The 26,407-nt window shown below is 51.0% G+C and overlaps 1 protein-coding gene across 1 annotated transcript in view; it reads left to right on the top strand.

Annotated features, from left to right (window-relative positions):
• Window positions 1-26,407, top strand: part of Tnip1 (TNFAIP3 interacting protein 1) — a 40,496-nt gene that overhangs the window by 4,512 nt on the left and 9,577 nt on the right. The window contains 11 exon segments of the mRNA XM_032912434.1: window positions 9,322-9,496; window positions 10,473-10,610; window positions 11,926-11,969; window positions 11,971-12,048; window positions 13,513-13,593; window positions 16,097-16,288; window positions 19,149-19,243; window positions 20,903-21,026; window positions 23,416-23,505; window positions 25,802-25,867; window positions 26,012-26,143. Coding sequence (XP_032768325.1) covers window positions 9,358-9,496; window positions 10,473-10,610; window positions 11,926-11,969; window positions 11,971-12,048; window positions 13,513-13,593; window positions 16,097-16,288; window positions 19,149-19,243; window positions 20,903-21,026; window positions 23,416-23,505; window positions 25,802-25,867; window positions 26,012-26,143 — 1,179 coding nt within the window. The 5' untranslated portion in view covers window positions 9,322-9,357.

Here is a 26,407-nt window from a genome sequence, read left to right as displayed (position 1 = left end):
GAACTTAGGGTCTAGTCCCAGTCGTGCTAGTGAACACCTATAATCCCAGCACTAAGAAAGGAGTGACAAGAGAGCCAGAAGTTCAAGGTCATTCTTTGCTAATGCTTTGAGTTCAGGACCAGCCCCTGTCTAAAAATCTAAAAGAAATGAGTTCTTCAAATGGTAAAATCCTAGCCATTGGACTGCCCTTGTCCATTCTTTGGGTGGTCCTCATTGGCTCCAGCTGGGCTAGTCCTTTCTATGCCTCCCTGCTGATATCTCTGGCTTGTCCCTCTACTCCCTGTCTACCTTCATCCCAGGAGGGGTGTCCTATCCCCAGGCACAGACAGACCTAGGCGGCTACCCGGCTGTTGGAGGAAATTAGTTCCTTGTGTTCTTCCCGTGACCTTCACAGGACAATCGATCACTCCAGAGACTGGGAACGCTAACTGCTAAGGACTGGCTGCCTCTTTTCTGATGGCTGTCCCTGAAGGGCTACCTTCCCTCACTCACCTTGTCTCTAGACTGTTCCCTGAGCCCTGGAGCACTTTGTCTGCTAAGCACAAGGGTGGACACACCGAGACCTCAGCCTTGGCAGGCGAGTGGGGATGAGAGGAGGGAGTGCTGGCTATGGGGTCCACGCTGAGATTATTCTTGTAGGAGAGAGGAGCCCCTGATTCTGGGGCCTCTAGGTTCCTCAGCCCTGACCTTCACCTGGCTAGCCTCGGCTCACTGCCAGTCATGTTTTTGAGAGGCTCTTTCCTCCTGGCCTAGGACTCACCAATTCGGCTACACTGGCTGGCCAGTTAGTTCTGGGGAATTACCTGCATCTCCCTCCTCAGCTCTTGGACTACAGACAGTAACCCCAGACTAGCCTTGTATTCATGCTGGAGTTGCAGGTGTGAGCCACTATGCTTGGCTTCTGGCTTTTTAGATTTATTATTTCATTTATTGTGTATCTGTGTGAAGGTCAGGGGACAACTTACAAAGGAATGGATTCTCTTCCATCATATGGTTCCTGATATCGAACTCTGGTTGTCAGTTTAGGGAGCAAAGTACCTTCACCCCCTCGGCCACTTCACTACCACCACTCCCCACCCCAACCCCCGCCATCTTTAAATGTGTGTTCTGGGGCTCATACATAGGTTTTTGTGCTCATGTGGTAAGCACTTTACTTACTGAGCCATCTCCCCAGTGCTCTCTTTTGTTTCTTCCAGCTTTAATATGAATGTGTGTGTTTCTTCCAACTTTAATATGAATGCGTGTGTCCCTGACCAGTGTACAGCTTTGTTTTGGATGCTGTCAGCGTGTTCCGGGCAGTCTCGCTGTCTAATTCTAACACAACTTGCATGTGAAAGGGTCATCCACATCTGTATCTGCTGCAGCGTTCATTTTCACTACTGTGTTATATTCCCTGAGACACCTCCGCAGTGTATGGAGTCATTCCCCCCTTTGGGGATTATTTACTGCCCTTCCAGATGAGCATCTGAGAATCTTCCTGATTAGCCTTTCTCTTCGTAGCCCTTTCATAGCCACTGTGACTCCAGATTGCGTTTCATAGTAAGATTTACAGACAGCTCTGTGGCTCCTATTTGGTTCACAGACTCAAAATTCTTTTCTTGCCATATTTGGTATAAGGCATCTTCCTATGAGAGGGGAGTTACAGGGTTGCATAAGATAGCTATGGCATTTGGGCACAGAGAGACAGGCTATGCTGGGTATTCTCCCTCTTGTCCTCCTGTTGGCCTCTCAGCTGATAGTGGAGGCCACCGTGGCTCAGCGATGCCTCTCGTCAGTTCTGGGCTGTAGTCGAGGGGAGGAATGTGGGTATGAAGGGCAATGGGTGTGGTAGATAGGCTGCCAAGCAAACTTTGAGACCTGCTGGTGACAGGAGCACTGGGACTGGGAAGTGATATTGTGATTTACGCCCCACTTTGATCCTGGATGACTAGTCTTGGGTTAGGCCCTGTCCTCTGAACTTAGCTCTCTGGGAGCAGAGCAGGTTATCGTGTTGGGTGTGGGTTCCCAAGGCTTGTGCTTGTTCTTGGCCTGGGGTACATTCTGGCAATCTGGATTTTCTCTTCCCTCTTTCTGACCTCTGCGGGTACCTGCACTTTGTGATGGAGGCTGAAGGGTCAGGGGTTTAAGGCCATCCTTGGCTACATAGCAAGTAAGAGGCCAGACTGGGCTACACAAGACTGTGTCTCAAAGATTAAAAAGGAAAGATGGGTGAGCCCTGCATAAGGTGAACGCTGTGCCATCTGCTTCCCACCTATTGTACAGGGGCCTCGATCTCCCCTACAGAGTTCAGGAAAGATTTCAGAAGACGGCAGCCCTCAGCTGGGCCTTAGCTAGCTAGGGTTGTTAACCATTAGAGTTTGGCGTGTAATCTTCCACGCTGTTTTTTGTGTATATTTAGGGTATGCGTCCTGTCACACATAATGCGCACTTGGCTTTTTATTTTATGTGCATTTTCTGTGTCTTCACAAAGCAGTGAATGTCATGGATTTGAATGCTATATAGCGTTCCACAGATTGACGATGGCAATTTTAGTTTATTTACCAATACCCTTTTGATGGCCTCTCAGGATACTTTTGCTAGTAGGAAGCATTTAACAGTCCACTTTCCATCTAGCCCCTGTGTGGGCTGGTGCAGAAATCTCTAGAAGCCTTCATACAGGTTCACTGGGTAGGTTAATATCTCTGTACACCGGACAAGGGAAATAGCCTCCAGCTTGCTTCTGAACGCGAGGGCTTGATTCCAGATTCTCAGCCTGGCCTGCGACACACAGGCTGGTGACAGTATTGATAAAGGCCACTGTCGTCCCGAGATCACTTGAAGGAACACCGGCCTGCTTTTCTGCACAGTCTTGGAGGTCTTGGAACTGCTCCATGGTCATTGTGATTGCCCTGGTCCTGTGGTAAGACAGTGTAGCACAGCAGGAGCCCGTGCAGAGAGGAGGAGAGCAGAGTCACCCACCTACTCAGACATGAAGCAGAAAGGGGAGAATGAGGTACCCTGGGACCGAGCTTTGTAACATGAGGCTATGGGAGACATCCACTATCCAACTATAGCAGTTACTTTTTTCTGTAGGAGACGCAACCATCAGAAACACATGTGAATGCTAGGGCTCTGTCAACAAATATGCATGCATGTATGCATGCACACATACAAACAAACATACATACATACATACATACATACATACATACATACATACATACATACATACATTTGCCTGAAAGTGTGGAAACAAAAGTCCCTGGGTTCACAAGGCAACACCTGAGTGTTGTGTCCAGTCCCAGGGCCTACTCCAGCTAGGGTAGTAGATTGGCAGGTGGCGGGGCAATGCCAGGAACAAGACCTGGTCAGCCATAAGGGAAGCCTTGAGGTTCTAGACCTTACTGGCTAGCGTGAGAAGAGTGACATTTTGCTCCTTACCCTTGGGACCTGGGATACAAGGGCCATTGGAAATAGAGTCGGGAGCAGTGCAGGCACCATTGTGCCAAGTGCCAAATTCACTCTTGGAGAACCCCTGTCTCCTCAGCTGCCTTTCAGCCCGAGATGACTGCAGGTCAGGGCAGACAGAGATGGAAGCCAGGGCCAGGACCTTCCTTATGGGATTCCACCTCCTACTTCTCTGGGCACTGACGCTGGATTATTTGTTGCACCACAACAAGCTGTGTGTCCTTGGGCGGATGACTTAACTCCCCTGAGTCTGCTCCTGCAGCTGTTTAGGCAGGTGGATTGGCCTCCTTGCTGGAAAGCAGGGATAAGCACAGTCAGCTCTGGGCGAGGTAATGTGTGTCAAGGTTCAGCCAGGACCTGGTACATTGTGGTACCAAACTAGGCATTTCGTGTCTTTATCCTCTTGAGCACTTCTCGTGCATGTCATTTTTACCCCCCTGAGTCCCAGCTCGGGTGTCAGGCAAGCACTGTGGAGAATGTGTCACGGGGATAGCAGAGACTCCTCTGTAGTGTGGTGCAGGAGAGGGAAGAGGCCTAGAGACGGATGTGCTGTGCTAGAGGGTCACAGTCCCCAGCTCCATGGAGCCCCGCATGTAAACAGGCCTCAGCTCAAGGCCCTTGCTTTCCTGAACAAACTCGTGGGCAGTGATGAGTCAGGTATCCCTCAGGCTGTAGAGGATAGGGCTGGGGTTGGTGACAGCCCTGTTAAAGTCAGAAAGGTGGGCTTCGGCAGCAGTAATCCTGAACTGTCAGAACTAGAAAGGACCTTTAAAAATGTCCAGTCCAGTCAAGCATGCCGAACACGCCTGGGCTTCAGCACCAGAAAAATGGTGGCAGGTGCATCAAGTCCAGGGTTGTCCTTGGCTGGCTATGGCTACATCCCAGGACTCAGAAGACACAGGGAGGTCTGAGTTTGAGGCTGACTACACAGTAAGATCCTGTCTCGAAAAACTAAGAACGGCTGGGGCTGTAACTGAGCACAGATGCTTACCTAGCGTGCGGGTTCCATCAGCAGCACCACAGCCCGTAAATAAATAGCAGGGGCCTGGGGGGAAAGCAGAATGAAGTGCTTGGCCCATAAACGTGAAAGGGACTGAGTTTGATTCCTAGAACCCACACAGGAAAACAGGCGCGTACGTGGCTCCTACCTGCACTCGCCCTGCTGTGGAGGGGACAGCAGAGTCCTGGGGACTTCGTGACCACTCAGCCTAACTCAATCATTGAACCTGCAGGTCCCAGTGAGAGACCCTGACTCAAAAAGATGGTAGGTACCTCCAGAGGAATGACATAGAGGGTTAACTTTGGTATGGGCACACACACCAGCAACTACACTCACACACACATATGTCCACGTGTGTACACAGGCAAAATAAAAAATAAAAAGTCAGGGCCAGTCTAGGATAGAGTGCCGGGGCCGGGGGTCAGGGGGGCGCAGGTCTTAGGTAAGCCGTGAGTGGAGGGCCCCCTTGCCCTTTACTGAATATACCTGCAGTATGCCACACACGGTGCTGCGTCCCACCCACTCGCGGTATTGCTGTATCGCGGTATCGCTGTATTGGATGTTTCGTTGTGACGTGTGTTTTTTGTTAAGTAAATCATGTTTGGGAAATAAAGTCTGACATGAGAACTCACCACAGGGCACAGAGCTCACCATTTAATGTCTTCACCGTAGCCCGGGTAGGTTTTCATACTCCTCTTTTGCAGATGAGCAGCTGAGGCTCAAAGTGGATGAGTGACTGGCCCAGCATCCCCTAGCTGCAGGGTGAACAGAGCTGGGCCTGGTACAGGTGAGGCTCCAGGGTGCATTGTAATATACAGGATGGTGCCAGTGTGTGGCCTGTCCGTTTCACCTTTCCTCGTCCTGGGTGGAACCTTCTTCCTGATTCTACGGCTACACATCTCTGCTCCTTGGCCTGCTCTAAGTCTTGAGGGTTTGGTCATTAGGACAACACCCACATTTATCTAGTTGGCCAGCTTCTACAAGTCTCATTCAGACTTTCTCCCCTTGAGTAAGAGGGCAGGAGTCCAAGGTCATATAACAGAGGAGGGAACAGGCAGCTTCTGTTCTGATATTTCTTTCTCCCTCTGACCACACCCACAGGCATATCTCATAACTCTGCCTCTGCTGGGAACATAGACCTTTGCTACCATAATGTAACGTGCTGGGCCATTCCCTTGTGCCAGGAGACCTTTGCTGTCTCCAGGACGTTATGACATAGCTGTCCCTTGAACACCCAGAAACCAGAAGCATTAGCAAAGCTTAAGCCCCCAAACTGGGCAGTCTTGTCTCTTCCCCAGGCCTTCTTCCCAGGGCTTTTGGGATAGTCAGGTGAAAAAACAATGCCTGAAACTTAGTACTTTATAAATGCTAGTGGCTATGCAAATTAGCATGACTTTGGGGCCTTCCCTGTGGTTCAGTAACCTATTCTTCTTGGTGCCTGTTTCCACCTTCTCAGCCATTAAAACAGGGCCGTGGCAAGGCAGACTCAGACCGTTAGGGTCTGAATGTGGATTGATTGTAGTTCTAACCCTCCCAGCTCTCTCTTCCAGAAGTCAGGGATGGGGGTCCACTCTCCTGCCCCAACCACCCTTCTGCCCCAAGCGCACCCCTAGCTGCTCCCCAGCCATAGTGTGTCCAGCATCACAGCATCCCTTCATCTCCATGTTTGGTGCTGTTGGTTGACCAGTGAATGTCCTCGCACCAGGCCTCTCCAGTTCCATCATGTAGCCCCAGATCTAGTCCAGGGAAAGTCATGAAGAGCTCCTCACTCTCAGCAGCCCCAGGCTGCCTCCTTTATCAGTGTCCGTCTCTGGTTTGAGAAAGGTGTTGGTGTCTCCCAGTAAGAAGGTCCCTTGCTGAATGGTGGTTTCTGTACAGGAGGCTGCCCCGTACTGTGCTCTGGTGAATGGAGAGTTTTGGGGTTTGGTCTGATAGTGTGTATACAAATGCCAAATTCTGATCCTGAAGATCTGGTTGTCCCCAGATGAGGGAATTCTCACGTACACCAGCCTTTGTTGTGGAAATCTTGCTCCCCAATTTAAAACCATTGGTTAAATAAACCTGGCTACAGCCAATTAATAGGGAGAATAGAAGGAAGCAGAACTTCTGTTACTGGCCTTGAGGTGCAGGTAGGGAGAGGGAGGGGCGGACGGACAAATGGACAGGATGGGAGAACTGGTGGACAGAATGGAGAGCAGAAGAGGAGGAGGTTACTGTGAGAGGAGATGGAGACTCAAGAGTCCAAGTTTGGTCACTTTCTGGGTGACTTCGTCAGTAGGTGGAAGCCTCAGGGACGCAGAGACCAAGCCCACCTTTGTGTCGGGGCTTCTTCAGAAAGCAGCAAGTGCTGAGGTCCACTATACATCTATTTCAAGGCCCAGAGTCTGAAGGGAACATGGCCCCTGCCCCACCTCTTGTCTTCCCCCAAGGCCATGGTGGAATCATTGCCCTGTTTACTCTGGTCATGTTTCTCTTGAACTCCTTGCTTGTCAGCCCCTGCATACCAGTGTACCACCTAGCCTTGTCTGGGTGTCTCTGGGATTTTAGAAGTGTGGGGTTAGCACCCTTCCCCCACTCACAGCAGTGATGGCTGATCTGGCTGGGTGCTTTAAACATGGCTCTGGGCCTTAAAATGGATATGTATAGGACCTCAGCACTTGCTGCTTTCTGAAGAAGCCCAACACAAAGGCAGGCTCGGTCTCTGCTTCCCTGAGGTTTCCACCTACTGACAAAGTCACACAGAAAGTGACCAAACTGTCTTATAGCTCTGAGTCTACCGTGGACCCCAAGGTGTGGGGCTGGGAACCAGGCCACCTGCAGCTACTTGCCACTCAGGGTGTCTCCAGCCTTGATTTCTCCACCCGTGAACTCTGTTCCTCCCTTTGGGATGACCCCCTCCCCCCCATCCTGTGCTGTGACTGGGTAAAAGAGATGTGTAAAACCTATTTCTGCCCTGGACAGATGCTGGCTCCGGCCAGGTGCAGTCACGGGCTGCCAATAGGTGAGTAGAGGTCATGCTGGCTAGAGGTCTGAGGACCCAGCTGTCTGCTGGTCCTGCCTGGTGCTTCACCTACACCGTCTCCTTTTGCTAAGGGCACATCAGTGTTTGCCACTCTGCAGTGCAAGCTGACCTTTTGAGTTTAAAAAAAAAAAGTCCGTAGCCAACCATGTGTGGGTGTATGGGCAGCTGTCCTTTGCCTCACAGGGCCCAGCAGGGTGTGGGTACCACTTGTAGTGGGTGTTCAGCCCCTGTTTGTCAGCCTTGGGTGGGGGTGGGGCACTTGTTACAGCTTTATTTCTCCTTCTGGCCAAGTGTGTCCCACCAACCATCTTGGTAAAAGGGGTCTTCGGGCCTTGGGGCTGCAGGTGTTGCTGTGTTGGTAGTGGTGTACAAGGCTTCAGTTCCATCCCCGGTTCCAGAAGGTTCTTAGCACTGAAGGAAACAGCGAGGGCAGCAGCTCTTAACATACTGGTTTCAAACCCTTTGTGGGTGAGGTGTCAGATGGCCTTTCACAGGGTCACAGGTCAGATACCCTATATATAAGATATTTACATTATGATTCATAACAGTAGAAGGATTTCAGTTCAGAAGTAGCCACAAAAATAATTTATGGTTGGGGGGTCACCACAACGTGAGGACCAGTTTTAAAGGGTCACACCATTAGGAAGGTTGAGAACCACTGAGCAAGAGGCTAATTTGGTGGCCTTGGCCTACCCTAATGAGTTTGAACTCTGTGACTCTGGCCTGTATTGTGGGAGCTATGGGTTCCCACCATGTGTATCTAACAAGGGTAGGAGCTGTGACCCTTCCAGGCAGAGCTCTGCATCTGATTTGGCTGGGGTACTTAAGCTCAGTGGCCTCTGTTGCTTTATAAAATGAGCATTGCTGGGTACCCAATAGAACGCATCAGAGACAAACACACAGTTAACAAGTGGTGGTGACATCACTGTTACTAACCCTGCTGCATGCCTGTCTTTAATGGACCATGTGGAGGTCAAAATGGCCATCGAGGCTCCTGACTGAAGCAGTTTTTATAAAGGCCTGATGATGGTGTTGGGCTCTCAGTAACCCCAAATCTATGGTTTCTCCATGGAAGCCTTTGGACTGCTTCTTAGCACCCAGGTTAGACCTAGCCTAATCTAACCCCAGAAGTCATTGTCGAATGAATGAACGAAGGCTGCTTTACCAGGGCACAGGACCAGGAGACTACAGTACTTGCAGAATGGTTTCAAATGAAATGAGGCAGATAAATAACAGCTCATGGCAGAAAATGTGCTTCACAGTGGTTTGGTGGGAAATTCTGCTTACAACCAGACGGGACAGAGCAGTCATGACCCGAGACCTGAGGAGGAGTTTGGTGGTCTGTTAAACCCTAGCTGGGGTTTCCTCCTTACCTTAGAGATCATCGTTTGAGTTTAAGGCTTTCATTCCCCTCCAGGAGAGGAAGAGGGGCTCCCCTAGCCCCAGAGCCAGTTTGTGACCAAGCCATTTACTCAAATGTTGTATGTGTTGGGTGTTTGCTTCATTTTGGGTACTGTGATCGCAATATGAAGGGCCAAACAGGCAGGAACTCCGCCTCTTGCGACTCTGAGATTCTCACTCACATCCAACACTTCATTTCACTGCCATTGCAAATGATCCACAGTGCAGGACACCTGCTGGCAGAAGTGGATGCTGCTCCGGCCACCCTAATAGAAGCAGAACGTCTGTCGGAGGTGTCTGCAGCACTGCGGTCAGACCAGCCTGATGTGAGGCATTCTGCTCTGGGTCATAGGGACTACTTTTTAGAGCCATGGCAGACTAGAGCATCATCCCCAGAAACTATGACCTAAGGGCCTGGCCAGCCCTCTGATGTCTGCCATTGTCCCTACAGCTAGGTGGCCATCACGGCAGGGGTTGAGCCACCCTCATGGAAGGGAGAGGACCCTACCGGATCTACGACCCAGGGGGCAGCACGCCTCTGGGAGAGGAGGTGTCCGCAGCTTTTGACCGTCTAGTGGAGGAGAATACTCGGCTGAAGGGAAAAATACAAGGGATAAAGATGTTAGGTAAAGCAGACCATGACCCTCCCTATGTTGGCCCTCCTCCTGCAGCCTGCAATGCCAGCCCCCTCACAAAGGTGGGCAGGTACCTCTGTCCATCACGCTGCTGTCCCTCTGACCCAGCGTTGGGTCCTGGCATTTGTGTGCAGTTCTGTAGCCTGGTGATGGCATCCCCAGCCCTGACTTCTCCTACCCCAAAGGGTATCCTTGAGGGACCAAGAGGGAAACATGAATGGAAAAAGGAGTGGAAGGCCCAATTTGTAACCTGGAACCAGAACGGTCTCCTGTTGGAGAAATGAAGTGTGCAAGATAAGGAGAGCCAATGTGCAGGGCCGCCCCAGAACCCAGGGCTTGGATGCCAGGCCAGGAGCAGAGCTGGCCCAGAGCTCAGTGCAACCGGGCCCTGGGCCTCGTTCCTCCAGCTTCCGCTCAAGCTGTCCCCATTGCCCAGCCCACCCCTCCCCGCTCCTCTCCCACCCTTGACTGCTGCACTGCATGCTTCTCCTTGGTGTAGGGCCTTCACTGACTTCCTCACTCTCCTCACACTGTCTGGAGGTCACTTTCTTTGTGTTCAGCCTTGGTGTGGAGGGCCCAGCACCCTGGCTTTCCAAGCATTTTTCCCTGCTTGGCAGAACCCACTTACGTTGGTGGTAGGCGGGGGTTGAGAGTTTCCCTTTCTCTAGCTGCTGAAGGGAAACTGAGGCTTAGAATGCAGGCAGTCCCTTGAGAGCCCCTTGCTTTCTGCAGGGGCGATGGGGGGGAGGGTGAAGGGGGGTGGCCAGATGTGGAGGGAGAAGGTGAGAGGTGGGAGGTTTCCTTAGGCCCCACTGCCAGACTCTTCTTATGCTGCCTTGTATGACACAGGCTTGGGCTCCACAAAGCCACCGTGGGAATGAAGTCAGTCCATGCCAGGGTTAGGGTAGGGATGGGAGAACCATGCACTGGGCTGGGTAAACCCTGTGCTTCTCCAACTCTTCTCTAGGAGAGCTTCTGGAGGAATCTCAGATGGAAGCATCCAGACTCCGGCAGAAGGCGGAGGCGCTGGTCAAGGACAGCGAGCTGCCTCCACCACCACCCGCTCCCTCCTTGGTCTCCTTTGATCCCCTGGCTGAGCTCACAGGTACCAGAACAATCCAGAACCCCTGCCTACCCTGGACACACCCTGCCCAGGCCCAGGCCCCTAACACCGCAGGACCTACTCATTCTCACGCGGACCTTTTTCCTGTGTACATCTTTTGGCTACAGCACCCATAGGTGGTCATATCTTTAAGGGACCTCAGAAGACTGCAGTGACAGCACTCCTGATGCCACAGCAGCCCTTAGTGAGCCATCACAGTGGTCTATGGCACCTAAGACAAACCTTAGGGCTTTAGCAGAGTGGTTCTTGAATCCACAACCGCTGTGTGGCAGGTCCAGCCCTGCCAGGCATGGGAATTGAAAGTCCTCTGTCCTCTTCCTCCCTGTTTTATACTCAGGAAGACTGAGGCCAGAGAAGAATCTGTTCTTGCTTATTAGCCTTAATCAGTGCCTATGAGGTCAGCTAAAGGAGAGGGTGACAGTGGCTAAGGGTTGGTCTCCAATCCAGGCCAAATTCTGGGACCAAGAGAAGCTCTCCCACACCAGACTTGAGCACTTCCTGCTGCTACACCTCAGGACTCATCCCAGGCCCCTGTGAGAGCTTCCTTTCTAAGAGTGATGGGACTTGCTGGGCAGATGAGAAAGGGGGAGGTGTCAGAGCCTGTGGCACTGTTGTCAGTGTGGCTGGCATTCTTGTCCTTACTGGCCCAGTGCCGTGCGGAGATATTCTCTGAGTTTCTGTAGCAGTGGTTTCCAGTGGTAAGGAAATGAGCTGCATTTGAGTCCAGGTTTTACACTTGCTAGCAGAGTGACTAGCCAAGTTGATGACCTTGCCAGTCCCTGGTTTCCTTTCTTTAAAACGGGAGTGCTGTGAGACTGTCGTGAGAGCAGCACGGGGATGGGGCTGTAGCTCAGTGGGTAGAATTCACCTAGCGTGAATGTGTTCAGCTGCTCGGAATAAACTGCATTGTAGCACATACCTGTAACCCTGGAGTTGGGAGTTGGTGGCGAGAAGTCCAGTGTCATCCTCAGCTAAGTTTGAGGTCAACATAGGCTACACGAGCTTCTCTCAAAACCCAAAAGAAAGCACTTGGTTAACTGAAAATCTTACTAGATCCCTGAGGCAGGGAAACCTTGGAGTTTTCCTAGTAAGATGTGGGAAGGGGGTCTCTGCCTGGGCTCTGGGCCCATTAATCAGGCCAGTCATTTCACCTGACTTCTTGTCTTAAAAAGACAGCCTCTCTTTTCTCTGAATCAAGAGAGAACTTAGAGGGCTTCCATCAAGTGTTCTTCCTGTGGGCTGGGTTCATGCATCTTCCCTTCTATAGATTTCTTTAGTCACAGTCTTTATTTTCCAGGACAGGATACAAAGGTTCAGGCACATCCTACTACCAACACCACCAACCACCACCACCACCACCACCACCACCACTGGAAACTCCATGGAGAAGTCAGTGTCAGCCTCCAAGCCTCCATCCAATGTAAGTTGTATTTGGAGTTGTGACCTGAAGCTCTTCCCACCACACTTCAGTCTGGAGTGCTGGGATGGGGCAATTAGCCATTTTGAGGTGGAAGTCATGGTTCTCATGACCGGGGAGGTCCTGATCAAACAAGGAGTTAAAATCATTTACCCAGCTGTCTAATGTGACCATGCTCACTAACCGGGCACAGACAGACGCACACTGCCAAGAGGTCAGACACCATGTCCTGCAGGTTCAATGGAGAAGTGTAGCTTGGTGTCATAGGACCAACCTCTCAAGGGATCCTTCAGTTGGAGAGAAATTGGGCTTTTTCCAAGGTCACATATGGAACTCCGAGAGTGTAGGTTTGGACAGAGCTTCTCTAGTAGGGCTGAGACCACAGATGGGGTCATGGTGGCTCAGACTGTGGCCAGCTGGGCTGGTTTCTCCCATCTGTCCTACCCCATCCCAGGACAGGGAAAGTGGGTCAAGAGGGTGGTTTTGTTTTTTGGGCCTTTTTGGTGGGGGGTGGAGGAAAGAGGTATATACATGGAGCCTGTGCTTGTGAGGACAGAGGAATATGTCAGGTGTCCTGTTTTACTGCTTTTTGCTTTATCCCATACTGAATCCTTTATTTCTTCACTGAACCCAGAGCTTGCTGTTTTCAGATAAGCCAGCAAGCCCCAGCCATCTTCCTGTCTCTGTCCATTCCAGTGCTGGGGTTGTGAGTTACGGATACCCAACCCTACTTTTTCATGGGTCCTGGGAAATCCAACTTAGGTCTTCCTGCTGGTGTAGCAAATGCTCCACTTATTGAGCCATCTCCCCAGCCCTGGTCGGGTTTAAGGGAATCTTAGAGCCAGGTTCAGGTGTACTGTGGGCCCCTCAGCTGATTGCACAACCAGCGAAGTCTGCTTGGAAAATGTAAAACCATCCAGCCACCACTTGGTTTGGGATACATTGTCGACCATCCTTGGTGTTCTCAGGTCAGTCCTCTCCTGGGACCTCTGGGCCTGAGTTGGTGAGGCTGGTGTAGGACTTTCCGTGGTGTGGCTGTTCTAGCCGCTGCCACCCAGGATGAGCTGGACACACCTGAGCCCAGGCGATGGCTTGGTTGCTTTGGCAGGATCTGCCAGCTTGTGCCAAGTTCTTACTCTGTGAACTTGGTTTCCTCATCTGTCCAACCACACACACACACACACACACACACACACACACACACACACACGACGAACAAATAAATAATACTGGTTCAAGGTCGGCTCACCCCCCACACCCCGTTATTTCACGGATAAATAATGGCCATGGAGGGGTATGACCTCAGATCACAAGGAGGGTGATGGCAGTCAGTCGTGTGGTTCTTGGGTGATCTCATGTGAATGCTGTGTGACTGTTGACCCTGGGAACTCTGCACTGTTTGTCCCTCTGTCTTCTTGAGGGCAGGGTGCATTTCTCTAGGGCAGCTACTAACTCCCTTCTACCTAGGGCGCCTCCTCTGACTTTGAAGTGGTCCCTCCTGAGGAGCAGAGTTCACCTGAAACTGGCCACCACCCTAGGAACGTGATGGTGAGCAGACAGGCACCCCCACCCCACCCCACAACACCCCACCCCACAACACCCCACCCCACCCCACCCCCAGCACATCCTTTTCTTCTCTCTCACCTGACAGGCACCAGGGCCACTCAGATCCCTTGGGTCCCCTGCAGTTACGTGGGGGACACAGAGGGGCTATAGCATGGGGTGCTTCTCACTCTCATATGCAAATCCCCTGCTGGTGACTTCCCCAGCTTGGGGCACACAGGCACCCCACTGTTGTGAAAGCCTGGGCCCCTTGCCAGCCCCACTGGCCTCTGGACCAATCACCTTTCTGTCAGTTACAGTGACTCAGCCTCTGGGTCTGTAGGCTCCAAGCCTGGGGGTGTGGAAAGGGTCGATCTGGTGCTGATGGGAGCTGAGGGAGTAATTTTCTCTTTTGAGCAGGTCCTTGGCTCCTCCCAGGAGCTGATGGACTGGAGAATGCACGCCCTTCTCTGGCTTCAGAGAGGCTGCTCTAATCCACATTCCTACGTTGCAGTGTTTAACCTTGATCTCAACTGTGCAGTCCTTCTGTTCTTTCTTAAAATGCCAGACTTGGAGAGCTATTGTGAAAACCTTCAAGATTTGTCAGAGACTTTAAAGTCCTGTCTTTTCCTCATCCCTTCCTTCCTCCCATTTAATATTTGCTTTATTCTGTTGTATTGTGTTTTGTTTTGTTTTGTTTTGTTTTTGTGTGAGACAAGCCTCTTGCCTCTTCTCCTAAGTCCATGCAATGAGGCATGCCCCACTGTAGACCATTTAATTGTTGCTATGGCAGCACTACTTGGCCTCAACCTCACTGATGCTCCAGTCTCTACAACCCTGAGTCAGGAAAGTTTGGATGGCTGGTGCTCTTTTGTTCACCCGCAACACCAACCCACCTTACACCAGCATTTAGCTTTAGTGATGGGAGGACCGTCCTGTTGGGATGCTGAGTATGAGGCAGGCCCTCTGTTTTGTCTTCTGGTACCCTATGTTCCTGCGGTCATGCTGTTCTAATCCCTGAGGACTGAGACATGACTGAGAGCAGGCGAGGTTCCCTTGCTCAGAAAGGTTTCAGCATGCGACCGTGGGCTGATAACTTACCTTTTCAGTTAAAAGTCCCTGACTTGTCTGTGCCAACTCAGGAGTACACCAGCTCCTGCTGGGAGCTTGTAGGCTAGTTGGGGAAACTTGAGGGATTTGAAGCACTTTATGAGTCTCCGGAGAACAGCCCTGGCCACTCCCAGTCCTTTATGGTGAGGAAGAGATGCAGGATTGGAGACTGATTCTGCCTTTTTTTTTTTTTTTTTCCAACTAGAGTGTGGTGCTGATAGGAAACAGGCTGAGCATTCAGTTGCCACAGAGCTTAGTAGCAGGTCACAGAGCCCTGGAGTACAGTGAGAAAACCCCAGTTGTATGGCTGGCTCTGCCACTCTACCATGTGCTGCTGTGAGCAAGTTCTCTGTATCTCACTGTCCCAGCCTGAACCATAGCTCCCTGTGGTTCTCTTCTCTGCTTCTCTGAAGGATGGGCGTTTGGGAGGAATCAGCTGGGTGATTCCTTGTCTAAACTGTTGAGGGTTGAGGTGGGGGTGGGGGTGGGTGGGTGAGGGGAATCTGCTGGGTGATTCTCTGAAGGATTTCAGAGGAGGGAGCTGGAGGAGCTGACGTATGCGATCATTTGAGGTAGATCAGGATACACAGATAGAAATGAGGTCCACAGAACCCTGGGGCCTAGCTCAGGGCCTTGGGCAGGAGTAGGTTGGGAGGCTTAACTAACTAACGCCTGTCTATGAGCCAGGATTGAAAGTTCCCACTGAAATCCTTAGGACTGATGTGGGTGTGACTAGAGCAGTGGCTTCAGTAGCAAGGTTTGAGAGAGAATGGAGAGAGCAGCACTGAACTAGTCTGCCCAGGCTGCTCTCTTTTAAATTACTAGGTTGGGGTTCTCTGCAGTATTAAGAGTTGCGATTCTTAGAGACGTGGTGTTTGGTCTACTCCTAGGCACAGTGCCCTGTGGAGCCTCCCTGAGCTCAGAAAGCAGTGTGTTACAGCCAGAGACACCCTCTCTACCTTTCCTCATGTCAATTTTGCTGTGCAGTGAAGGAGAGACACACACACACACACACACACACACACACACACACACACACACACACACACACACACACAGAGAGAGAGAGAGAGAGAGAGAGAGAGAGAGAGAGAGAGAGAGAGCGTTGCAAGGATGCCCAGCCTGGGGGAGGGTGAACTGACTACCCTTGGTCACTCAGTAAGACTCAAAGCGTAGGAGGAAGATGACCTTGGTAGTGTTAGGCCAGCCAGTAGCTTGGAAGTCCTAGGTCCTGCCCTGTGAGTCAGCTCCAGATAGGGAACCTGTGTTACTGGAAATTTTCCCTGGGCTGAACAGAGGCCACAGGGGAAACTGAGTCATGAAGAATGGGGAAGCAATAGAAGAATTGGCTGGCATTGCCTGCTTAGGCTTGGTGAAGATCATCTTGGTGCTCCCACAGGAGCTGGGGCCCCCACCCCCAGAGGACGGCAATCTGATGCTCCACCTGCAGCGCCTGGAGACCACCCTGAGTGTGTGTGCAGAGGAACCAGATCACAGCCAGCTCTTCACCCACCTGGGCCGCATGGCCCTCGAGTTCAACAGGTTGGCCTCCAAAGTGCATAAAAATGAGCAACGTACCTCCATCCTGCAGGTAAGGCCAGCAAGTATCTCCTCGCACACCCCGCACAGCCATAGGGTATAGGGGTTAACTATGGGGACTTCTAGCCATCGGGTATAGGGGTTAACTACGGGGACTTCTGAGGACTAGATTTTAGGCCTGTTTGGAGCTTTCTGTTCACAGTGGTGACTGCAGTAAGGAACTTGTGGGAGGTGTGTAGAGAAAGAAGGAAATGAGGAAATGGGAGGTGGGCCATGCAGATTCATAGTGAGTGTCCTGGAAGTGTGGCCCAGCTGGCTGAGTATGGCCTGCTTTGTTCTTGTTTTCTTTTCCTTTTTCTTTTTCCCGTTAAGTCAGGGTCTCACAATGTTGCCCAGCTAGCCTGGAATTTACTATGTAGACTCGACTGGCCTTGAACCAGAGAGATCTACCTGCCTCTGCCTCCAAAGGACACCTTGTTGCCTACTTTGCTGTCACCATGGCTCTTTTATGCCCTGTCCCCTGCAGGAAGGTGTTTTGAGGTAGTCTCACTCTTAGCCCAAGCTGGCCTCAGACTCCTAGCATCCTCCTGCCTCAGCCTCCGAAGTGCCAGGATTCTAGACATGAGCCACCTCACCCAGCTTTAATTTGTTACATTTAAAATCTCATACCGTTAACCACCTTTCCTCCCTGCCTCCTTTCTCAAATCCCTCTTAGAAGGCTCCCTGTGCTGGGAAAAAATGGCTGATCCTCATTATTGTATGGTCTTGAGCAAGTCACCAATTGTCCGTAAGGATTTGAGCTAGCAGGGACGCAGCATCAAAGGCCTTTGTGCAGTCTAGAGCCCAGTGCTGGGAGATGGGTCACTGTTGGCTTTGTTTGATGGGGTCATCTACTCTGGGCAGGCCGTTTTAACTTGAGGACTTTGCAGTTCAGTGTGGCCCACTTACAATTAATTGGTAACCATTTCGAAGATGATGGACATGAGGCTGCTTGAGGCCCTGCTCAGGATTTGAGCACCTTGTCCATTTGGCTAGAGCTCTCACACTTTAAGGCTCCCTGCTTCTGGGTAGACCCTTCTCCTTCTGTGCCAGTCAGTCTGTGGCCTCAGCTATGCCAGTAGACCTTGATGAAAGGAGGGGATCACTCTGTGTAACCTTGAGCAGGTGGGGTCTACTTTGGCTGTCTGACAAGGAGCACACAGGACATCCTCTCACTGAAGACTGGAGAAGCACTATGTGGTGGAGGGCCTGGCCCAGGGAGTGTAACTCTTTAAGAGGCCACCAAGGCTTTGGAGTTTCCTGACATGGTGCCAGGGCTGAGGTCACCCTGCACACCAACCTTTGGGCACTTGAATGCAGATATATCTTGGTTCCCTGGTGCCCACCAGTCTCTTCCGTCAGTCTCCTCTTTATTCCTTTCTTGGCTCTAACAGTTCTCAACAATTCTGCTTTGGTGGGTAGTTTATTTGCTTAGTTTGTCTCCCTACTAAGTGCTGTCTTCACAGAGAGACACCCATGCCTGGCACTTCATACACAGTTGGTAAAAGAATGAGTGATCAAGTCAGGAGTGGAGGCTCTACCTCTGCCTGCTCTGGGGGTAGGCAGGAGGACCTCAAGTTCAAGGCCATCCTGGACTATGTAGCCAGACTCCATCTCAAACACCAAGACAAAGCCAAGTGGTGGACTCATGCCTGCAATCCCAGCATTTAGGCAGTAGAGGCAGGTGGATAGAGTCCAGCCTGGGCTACAGAGTGAATTCCAGGACAACCAGAGACACACAGAGAAACCCTGTCTTGAAAACAAAGCAAAACAATAACAACAAAAAAGGCAAAGTTGGAGAGATGATGGCTGCTTTTGCAGAGAGAGGATGGGGGTTTGGTACCTAGCGCCCACACAGCCCCCATCTCACAACCTTCTGTAACTCCAGCTCCAGGGAATCTGATGCCCTCTTCTGGCCTCTGTGGATACTGCACACATGGTGCAGGACAAACATACATAAAATAAAAACAAGCCAGTCTTTCAAGGGATCTCATAGGTATGCTCTTTACTTTCTGAGAGGGTGGTGACCTTTGGCTGCTGCTGATCCTGTCCAGCATCTGGTTTGTACCCAGGGTGTTTACCTAGAGGCCCCAAGGATAGACTAACAAGTGAACTGCCATTGTAGCCTTCGCCTCAGGGCAGGAGCAGGACAGTCTGTTCCCTGGTGTCCCCACCCAGGGCCACAGCAGCTCATTGTTTCTCAGCCTCTGGGTAGAGGAAACTGGATCCAGTTCCTCCTCATTCTATCTCTGATATGTTTCTTGGGTCACTCAACAAACAATGCCGACTCATCCCTGAAGTCCCAGCACTTAGGAGGCAGACGCAAGAAGGTTGCTGGGCATTCAGTGCTGAGGGATACAGTAAGTTTCAGGCCCAACCAAGTTACAGGGTAAGACCTCACCTAAAAAGAGAAAAAAATTAAATATTTTTTTATGTCAAATTTGGCACAGGGCCCTCTGCTGGGCATTGAAAGAAATGATAACAAGTTTTCTGTTTCTTCAACCCAGAGTTCAAGAGCTCCAGTGCAAGGCTGTCCTTCCCACTCACCCAAGCTCATCAGAAGGGAAGCCAGCAGTTTTGGAGTCTCCCTGGGTGACACAACACAGTTTCCCTTATATTCTGTGTAGCAGTGAATGTAGGAACAAGACCAGAGATGTAGACCTTGGAGGAAGAGCCTAGGCAGGGCTAGCTGTTAAGGGAAGAGGAGGAAGTTCTCATTGAGAGGTCTCTGTCAGGCATCCTTCCTACTGACTCCATGGAAGAGAAGCCTGGATAGTTGGCCCTACTGGCTAAAGCCCGAGCCCCTTTGTGTCAGCATGCCTTGGGATGTGCCCCTTCTAACCCTCGCCCCTGTCTGCCCCTCTACCCCACAGACCTTATGTGAGCAGCTGCGCCAGGAGAATGAAGCCCTGAAGGCCAAGCTGGACAAGAGCCTGGAACAGCGGGATCAGGCTGCTGAGAGGCTGCGGTAAGTCCAGGCCACCCTGAGACTGGAAGAGGGATAGGGCAGGGGGAATAATATATCACACTGGTTCCTGGGACGAGGCCACATCTGAGAGCTCTGTTCTGACAGCAGATCTCGTGGCCCTTCTGCTTGGCTTCTGCTGTTTTCTCCCTTGCTCTGTTTATCTTGAGGGTGGGGGATGTAGACATCATTGAAAGCTGCCCTTCCTTCCCTGGGGACAACTGCTGACAGTTGTGTGAGAACTGGCTCAGGATTCTCCTGCCCCCTGGTGGTCACCGTCTTTCCCTGCTCACTTTCCCTGGGGTCTTTGGCAGTCCCTCTCTGGACTCAGACCTGTGGGAAGGCATACAGATTTACCCCAGCCTCTCTGTCCTTGGCAAGACTGGGCTTGGTTGTCTTAGGTGAGCCGACCGTCGGCTCTACTTATCACTAAGGACCTCTGACCACCAAGGATCAGTGCCTCTTGATTCTAGGGAAACAGGAATTTGTGATTGCTGGATCTCAAAGGGCCTTTGCCATCAGATCATGCAGACTAACTCCATTGTGTGAGGGGAGATGATCCCAGAGGGAGGCAGGGACTTCCCGAGAGTCTCACTACACAGATGTAGGCATTCACTAGAGAAGCGACAGTCCCTGCTCACCATAGGGTAGCAGGGTGCTGGGTTAGCCTGTTAGACGAGAGAGTCTGCATTAGAGCCAGGCCTTGTCACTGTATATGCCACTATATATTGGTCACTGTAGCCACAGGGCCATTTTGCATCACTGTCTCTTGATTTACTTTGGATAGCCTAGTGGTTAGGGCCTTAAAGCCATACTCCATTATTCATGGAAGACATGGATAATGTCAAGAACAAGAATGCCCAGGCTGAAGGAAAGGCTTATGGGTGAGAAGGCAGGAATTTAAGTCCTTGCTGACTGGCCTGGAAAAAGTCATTTGACTCTGTGGTGTTTCTGTATTTAAATGGAAGCTGAGGGAATGTGTCCATGTTGCAAACATCCTGAGTGCCTGACCTGGCCCAGCCTGCCTCATGAACTTAGGATTTCACTCTCACTTACTATATTTCTGCTTGTTTTGTTTGATGAACAGACTCATTCTATAGCCCAGGGAACTCACTGTGTAGTTCAGGCTGCCCGAGACTCCATAGTCCAGCTTCTGCCTCCCAAATGAACACTGGGATTATAGGTGTGAGTGCCCACACTCAACGTTGCTTGGTAACCGCTCCCACTGTAAATTATAAAGGAGATCTCACCTAGAGCACCACCGTATTCAACATTAGATAACCTTGAAAGCAGATACAGTGGGATTGAGTCCATGACAGGTGTAGGGAGGATCCGTCAACTCCGGCTCCAAGCCAGGAGCCTGCTCTTTCTGTGTTAAAGAGAGGGAGTGTCAGGTGCTGTAGGGGCAAAACTTTTTTACAAGAACAAGATCCTAAGACCTAAGGGTGCCACGTGTGTAGACAACCTCCAGATGGGGAAACTGCGGTGCAGGACTCTCAGGAAGCCTGCACACCTTCTGGGTGGCTTACAGATGCCCTATTAGTCTGGTCGAACTCCCCAAAACACTGCTGCAATGCATGTGACAGTAGGTCCTTGCCTTTGCCAGCTTCTCAACCCAGGGCTGACAGTGTGATGTCTCCAACTTACTTGTCTCTTATCCAGGGAGGAAAACACGGAGCTCAAGAGACTGTTGATGAACAGCAACTGCAAAGAGGGACTCTGTGGGCAGCCTGGCTCCCCGAAGACAGAGGGTGCTGGCAAGAAGGGCGTGGCCGGACAGCAGCAGGTGTGTAGCAGGAAGTTCTTGAGTATCCCAGGCTTCTCAAACCCAGTGAGAGCGAGCATACCTCCTCCTACACACAGTTTCAGTTACAGAAGGTTCTACTTGGTAGTCTCTGTTTCCTGGTGCAGCGTCTGCCCCTGCAGTGTGGCCACTCATTGGCTTTTTGTTCTGCCTTCACCCCACGTGAGACACATGCTCAGAGGTATTGGCAGTCACATGTCTCTGTGGCCCCCACTGGCTGCTTGTTTCTCCTGCTTGCTGACTTGGATTGTCCAGTGACTGCTCAAGGGAGTTGGGGTTCAGTGTTTTGCTCATTCTGGGTACTAACACCCTAATGCATTTTGTCTTGTCAAAGTCTCCTTCTCGAAGGTGACTCCCAAAAGTCGGTTTAGTATCTGAACATTCCATGGCAGAACCAAAGTGTCAGGGGCCCTGTGGGGATTGTATTAAGCTTGTGAGATTGCAACTTGGAGCCTGTGCATGGAGAGGAAGATTATGGTCTGGGGATGCCCCAGCACTGGCCCACACCTCCCCACCTCCAGGCCCAGCCTTGCCACAGTGAAGTCGAAGTGTGCCTTGTTCCACTTTCACCATCCCTCAGACTCCTCTAGCCCCGTTGTTAATCGAGCTTACTTTCACCTCCAAGTGAGTTGCAGTCACTTGCAACATAAGCTCTAATGCCAGCTTTCTACGTAATGTAGTAATTACCTTGGTCACTCACTCCCCGCCCATGGGCAGTGATGTATTTTACCCAGGACTTGCAAAGCCATGAGCTCATTTGGACTCTTTTGCCTGGAGGGCTGTCTCTTCCAGGGCCAGCAGGAGTCTTGGAGATGTCATGTGCTGTCATACAATTAAGATTCTTCTGTAACCTCTCAAGCAGATGTGGGGTGGCCAGCTAAACAGCAAGGCTCACCCTGCCTCTTACTAGCACTGTGACCCCTTTTTATTTTTTTAACCATGGCTTCACTGTGTAGCCATGGTTGGTCTGAAACACACTTTGTAGTTCAGGCTGGCCTCCAGCTCACAGAGATCCTCCCGCCTTTGTTGGGATTAAAACTAAGTGTCACTTAGCCTTTAACTGTTAACAGTGGGCTTCCTGGGCCAGGCCCTTTCTCAGAGGCCACCTCATCAGACACCTTTTCCTCTCCTAGCGCCATGGTATGTTTACAGGACCTGGCCTGTAGGGGGCACCAGAGGCTCACAAACTCTGCTTGCAGCTGCCCAGCCTGTGGTAGGGACTAGAGAGTGAGAGTAGGGACCCATGGAGTAGACTCCAGTCGATGGGGCCAGTGCAGAACTGCTTCTGGTCTGAGCAGACCTGAGGGCCCTGGCAACAGTCAGTGCATGGGTACTTCTAGCCTTGGCCTGTGGTTGTCACCTCAGCACTCCTAGGTTAATTTAAAAACATCTTGTTTTGAGGTAACGTTAAACTTAGGCAGCAATAATGTGGAGCTGTGTTCCATACTCCCTCCATCTTCCCGGGCTGGCTTACGTAACCACGGACCTACCTCACCAAGCATCTTACATAACTGGTTCAGTTACCAGAGTCGGCATTGGCGTTGGCACTGCGCGCTCTTCAGATGTACCCGTCTTGCACTCCGGTCCTTTCTGTGCTCCAGAATTGAATTCAGGCTCCCACGTGGGATTCGGTATCCCAGCTCCTTAGTCTCCTCATGTCTGCGACATGGCTCAGCTGTCCTTTTTTCCACAACCTCGGCCCTTTTGAGTTATGCTGGCCAGTTGTTTTGCAGAGTGGATGTGGGTTTAGATTAGATTGCAGAATTCAGAAAGAATCTCAGAAGGGGCGTGCCGTGTGCATGTATCTGTACAGTGCTGCGCTCTTAGCACATGTTTCTGGGCTCGTGATGTTTGCCAACCTCCATAACACTTCTGTGTTGTTTATTTTCTGTTGGGGGTTGCGTGTGTGCATGGAGGTCAGAAGACAGTTCTCTCCTCCTCCGTAGGTTCTGGATATTGAACTCAGCTCATCAGGCTTAGAGACAATGCTTACTCTCTGAGCCATCTCACTGGCTCCTAATAACTTCTAAAAATATGTAAGCCGCGCCTTTTAGGTTAGGGCATCCGGAGTTGTTATGGGGTTGACAAAGAGCTGGGGGCAGGATGGTGAAGCTGGCAGCCATGGGGGTGTGTGTGTGTGTGTGTGTGTGTGTGTGTGTGTGTGTGTGTCTGTGTGTGTGTGTGTGTGTGTGTGTGTGTGTGTGTGTGTGTCAGATATATCAGCAGAGTTCTTCATGGGCTTTCAGAAGGAGGAGGTCATGGCTGTGACACTTCTTCTGGTGGCTGCTGGGTGGGAGGAGCAAGGAGGTGATCAGTAGGCTGGGGACAAAGTTTTATCTGACTCTTTGGTGAAGACTCTGTCTCTCCCTAGGCCAGTATGACGGCAAGTAAGGTCCCTGAAGCAGGGGCGTTCGGTACAGCTGAGAAGAAGGTGAAGTTGCTGGAACAGCAGCGCATGGAGGTAAGTGGCCAAACAGGGAGGTCAGGGAATACCCCTCTCCCTGCCCGGGACCAGAGGGACAAGGCCCCACCTGGCTGTCTGGTTTCCATTGGTCTTAGATCCTGGAGAGTTATTGTGGAAACCATTGAACCATCTGCCCATGGGATAAGTGTCTGTCCTCTCTGGATTGACCACAGGGATCACTGACGATACTGTATTTGTGACACAGACTGAAATTGTTGGGGAACTTGGGGAGATGGAGAGATGGCTCAGTGGTAATAGTGCTGGCTGCTCTCGCAGAGGACCCAGGTTCAGTTCCAGGACTCATGTACCAGCTCACACCTGCCTGTAACTCTAGCTCCAGAGAGTCTGAGTCCCTTTTCTGGCCTCCACGGGCACCCACACTCCCCACCCACATGTAGGTGCAGACACCTATGTACATAACTTAAAGGGTGAGCTTAGGAGGCTAAGGTAAGCTGGGCAGTGGGGAGAGGTTGTAGTCGGTCAAGCCAGTCGGCATTGGAGACACATGTGGTAGTGTGGTGAGTGGCTAGCAGTGAAGGAAGTGCCCATGCCCTTGGCCACAGCATTCTGTGTCTCCCAAGGCCCTCCCCACCTCCAGCCCAGGACACTAGCCTATCCTTGTCCCTCATCTAGGCCTCTTCACACAGCTGGGGCCTTCCCCAACCTCTTCTTTCCCACCCCTCTTCCTTCACACGCATCTGATGAAGTCTTGCTTACATGCATATTCTAGATTTACTCATCTCTCAGAAGAACTAAAAGAATGTCCGTTATATAATGAACCAAGAGTCTCCCTCGAGATAGCTGCAGCTGACATCAGCTCACTGTGCTCCCTTGGGTTGTTTTGTTTTCGTTTTCTGTTGTACGAGGAACTGAGGGCCTCACTGAGCCGCCTCTGCGACCCTTGAACTCAGCCGCCTCAGTAGCTGAGGTTACAGACGTGCAGACTATACTCAGGGTTTTTTAAATGCAGAAAAATAAAATGACACACACTGCCTTTCAGATAAGTTTTTCTTTTAAAATTGTCTCAGGGGATCTGTTTAGATCTACAACATAAGCCAATTCCTTCCATTTCTTAAGTACTTTTGTCATTGGTAGTAATCTGAAGTCAGACTATCTCCCCCCATCACCTGTCATTTTATTTGCTTAGTGATGTGGAGTTGTTTTTCTTGCCTCAGTAACTGCTCTGTCAAGAGTATGACTTGCGGGGTTGGGGATTTAGCTCAGTGGTAGAGCGCTTGCCTAGGAAGCGCAAGGCCCTGGGTTCGGTCCCCAGCTCCGAAAAAAAGAACCAAAAAAAAAAAAAAGAGTATGACTTGCAGTTAGCATTGTCTTAAAGCTCAAAGTCTATGGTGTCCTACACTACGCTGACCTTTGGACACACATAGAGGAACTGTTTCATTTTAGTTTTGGTTTTGTTTTGAAGCAGGGTCTCTCTGTGTAGCCTTGACTGTTCAGGAACTCACTGTGTAGATTAGGCCTCAGACTCTCAGAGATCCTTTTGCCTCTGCTTCTTGAAAAGTGCTGGGATTAAAGGTACGGCCACCATGTCTGGCTGATTAGCCTTTAAGTATGTTTGTACACTTGGCTAAAGTGTTTTTCTTTTCTTTTTTATTTCTATACGACGAGTTTTGGGGTTTTTTGGTCTGTTTTTGTTTGTTTGTTCCTGTACCAGAGACTGAACCCAGGACCTTGTCCATGCTTGGCAAACACTCCTACAGAGACACTCTCCTACCTCAGCCCTTGGTTCAGGATTTCCATTGGTTAGTTTTTCAGGGTGGAATAATCTGTGTTAAAAGACAGTGAAACCGGGCTGGAGAGATGGCTCAGAGGTTAAGAGCACTGACTGCTCTTCCAGAGGTCCTGAGTTCAAATCCCAGCAACCACATGGTGGCTCACAACCATCTTTAAATGAGATCTGATGCCTTCTTCTGGTGTGTCTGAAGACAGCTACAGTGTACTCATATATAATAAATAAATAAATAATATTTTAAAAAAAAAAGACAGTGAAACCTAGGATTGTCACACCCTTTCAAAGTACCCTCTGAAGAATCATGTTTGTGCCTCACAGTGACTGTCTCCAGGGCCCAGTGTTCCCTGTGGCTTTCCTAGCGAGGGGGAAGTGCAGCCGGAGAGAAGGGTGGAGCAGCAGGGAACACCTGGCCTGTGGGGATTGGGGCAGCCTGGATTGCAGCTTTATCCTGCATGTGCTTTGGGCATGTGGGCAGCTGGGCACTCGGTGGGTATCTGGCTGTCCTCCCTCGTCTTTCTAACCCCAGTACCTGCTTGCCCACAGCTGCTGGAAGTGAACAAGCAGTGGGACCAGCATTTCCGGACCATGAAGCAACAGTATGAGCAGAAGGTGATGGAGTTGCTGGGGTCTGAGCTGAGGCTGGCTCGGGGAGGCGGGATGAGGAGCTTGTGACCAGACTGAGACGGGGAAGGTGGAGGCAGCTGGTGCATGCAACTCTCCTGCCCTCACACTCCCTCTCTGCCCCTCCTCCAGATCACAGAGCTTCGCCAGAAGCTGGTGGACCTGCAGAAACAGGTGACTGAGCTGGAGGCTGAGCGCGAGCAGAAGCAGCGTGACTTTGACCGGAAACTCCTCCTGGCTAAATCTAAGATCGAGATGGAAGAGGCAAGTGTGGGCAGCCATGTAGTCTTTGAGGGGCCAGGCTCCCCCCAGAGACGCCAGGATCAGTGAGCCAGGGCCAGGGTCCAGGCTCCTTAACTTTTGGAACTAAAGTTACAGATGGTTGTGATCCCACCACGTGAGTCCTAGGAATATCCAACCCAAGTCCTCTGAAAGAGCAGCCAATGCCCTTAGCCACTGAGCTCGCTCTCCCACCCTGCGCATTAAAATCTTAAATCCTGAGAACTATACAAAGAAGTGCATGACATA

The sequence above is a fragment of the Rattus rattus genome, chromosome 9 (assembly GCF_011064425.1).
Source record: "Rattus rattus isolate New Zealand chromosome 9, Rrattus_CSIRO_v1, whole genome shotgun sequence".
In the NCBI taxonomy this organism is placed as follows: Eukaryota; Metazoa; Chordata; class Mammalia; order Rodentia; family Muridae; genus Rattus; species Rattus rattus.
The sequence above is the reverse complement of the archived record's forward strand: the minus strand, read 5'-3'. Positions and strand labels throughout refer to the sequence as shown.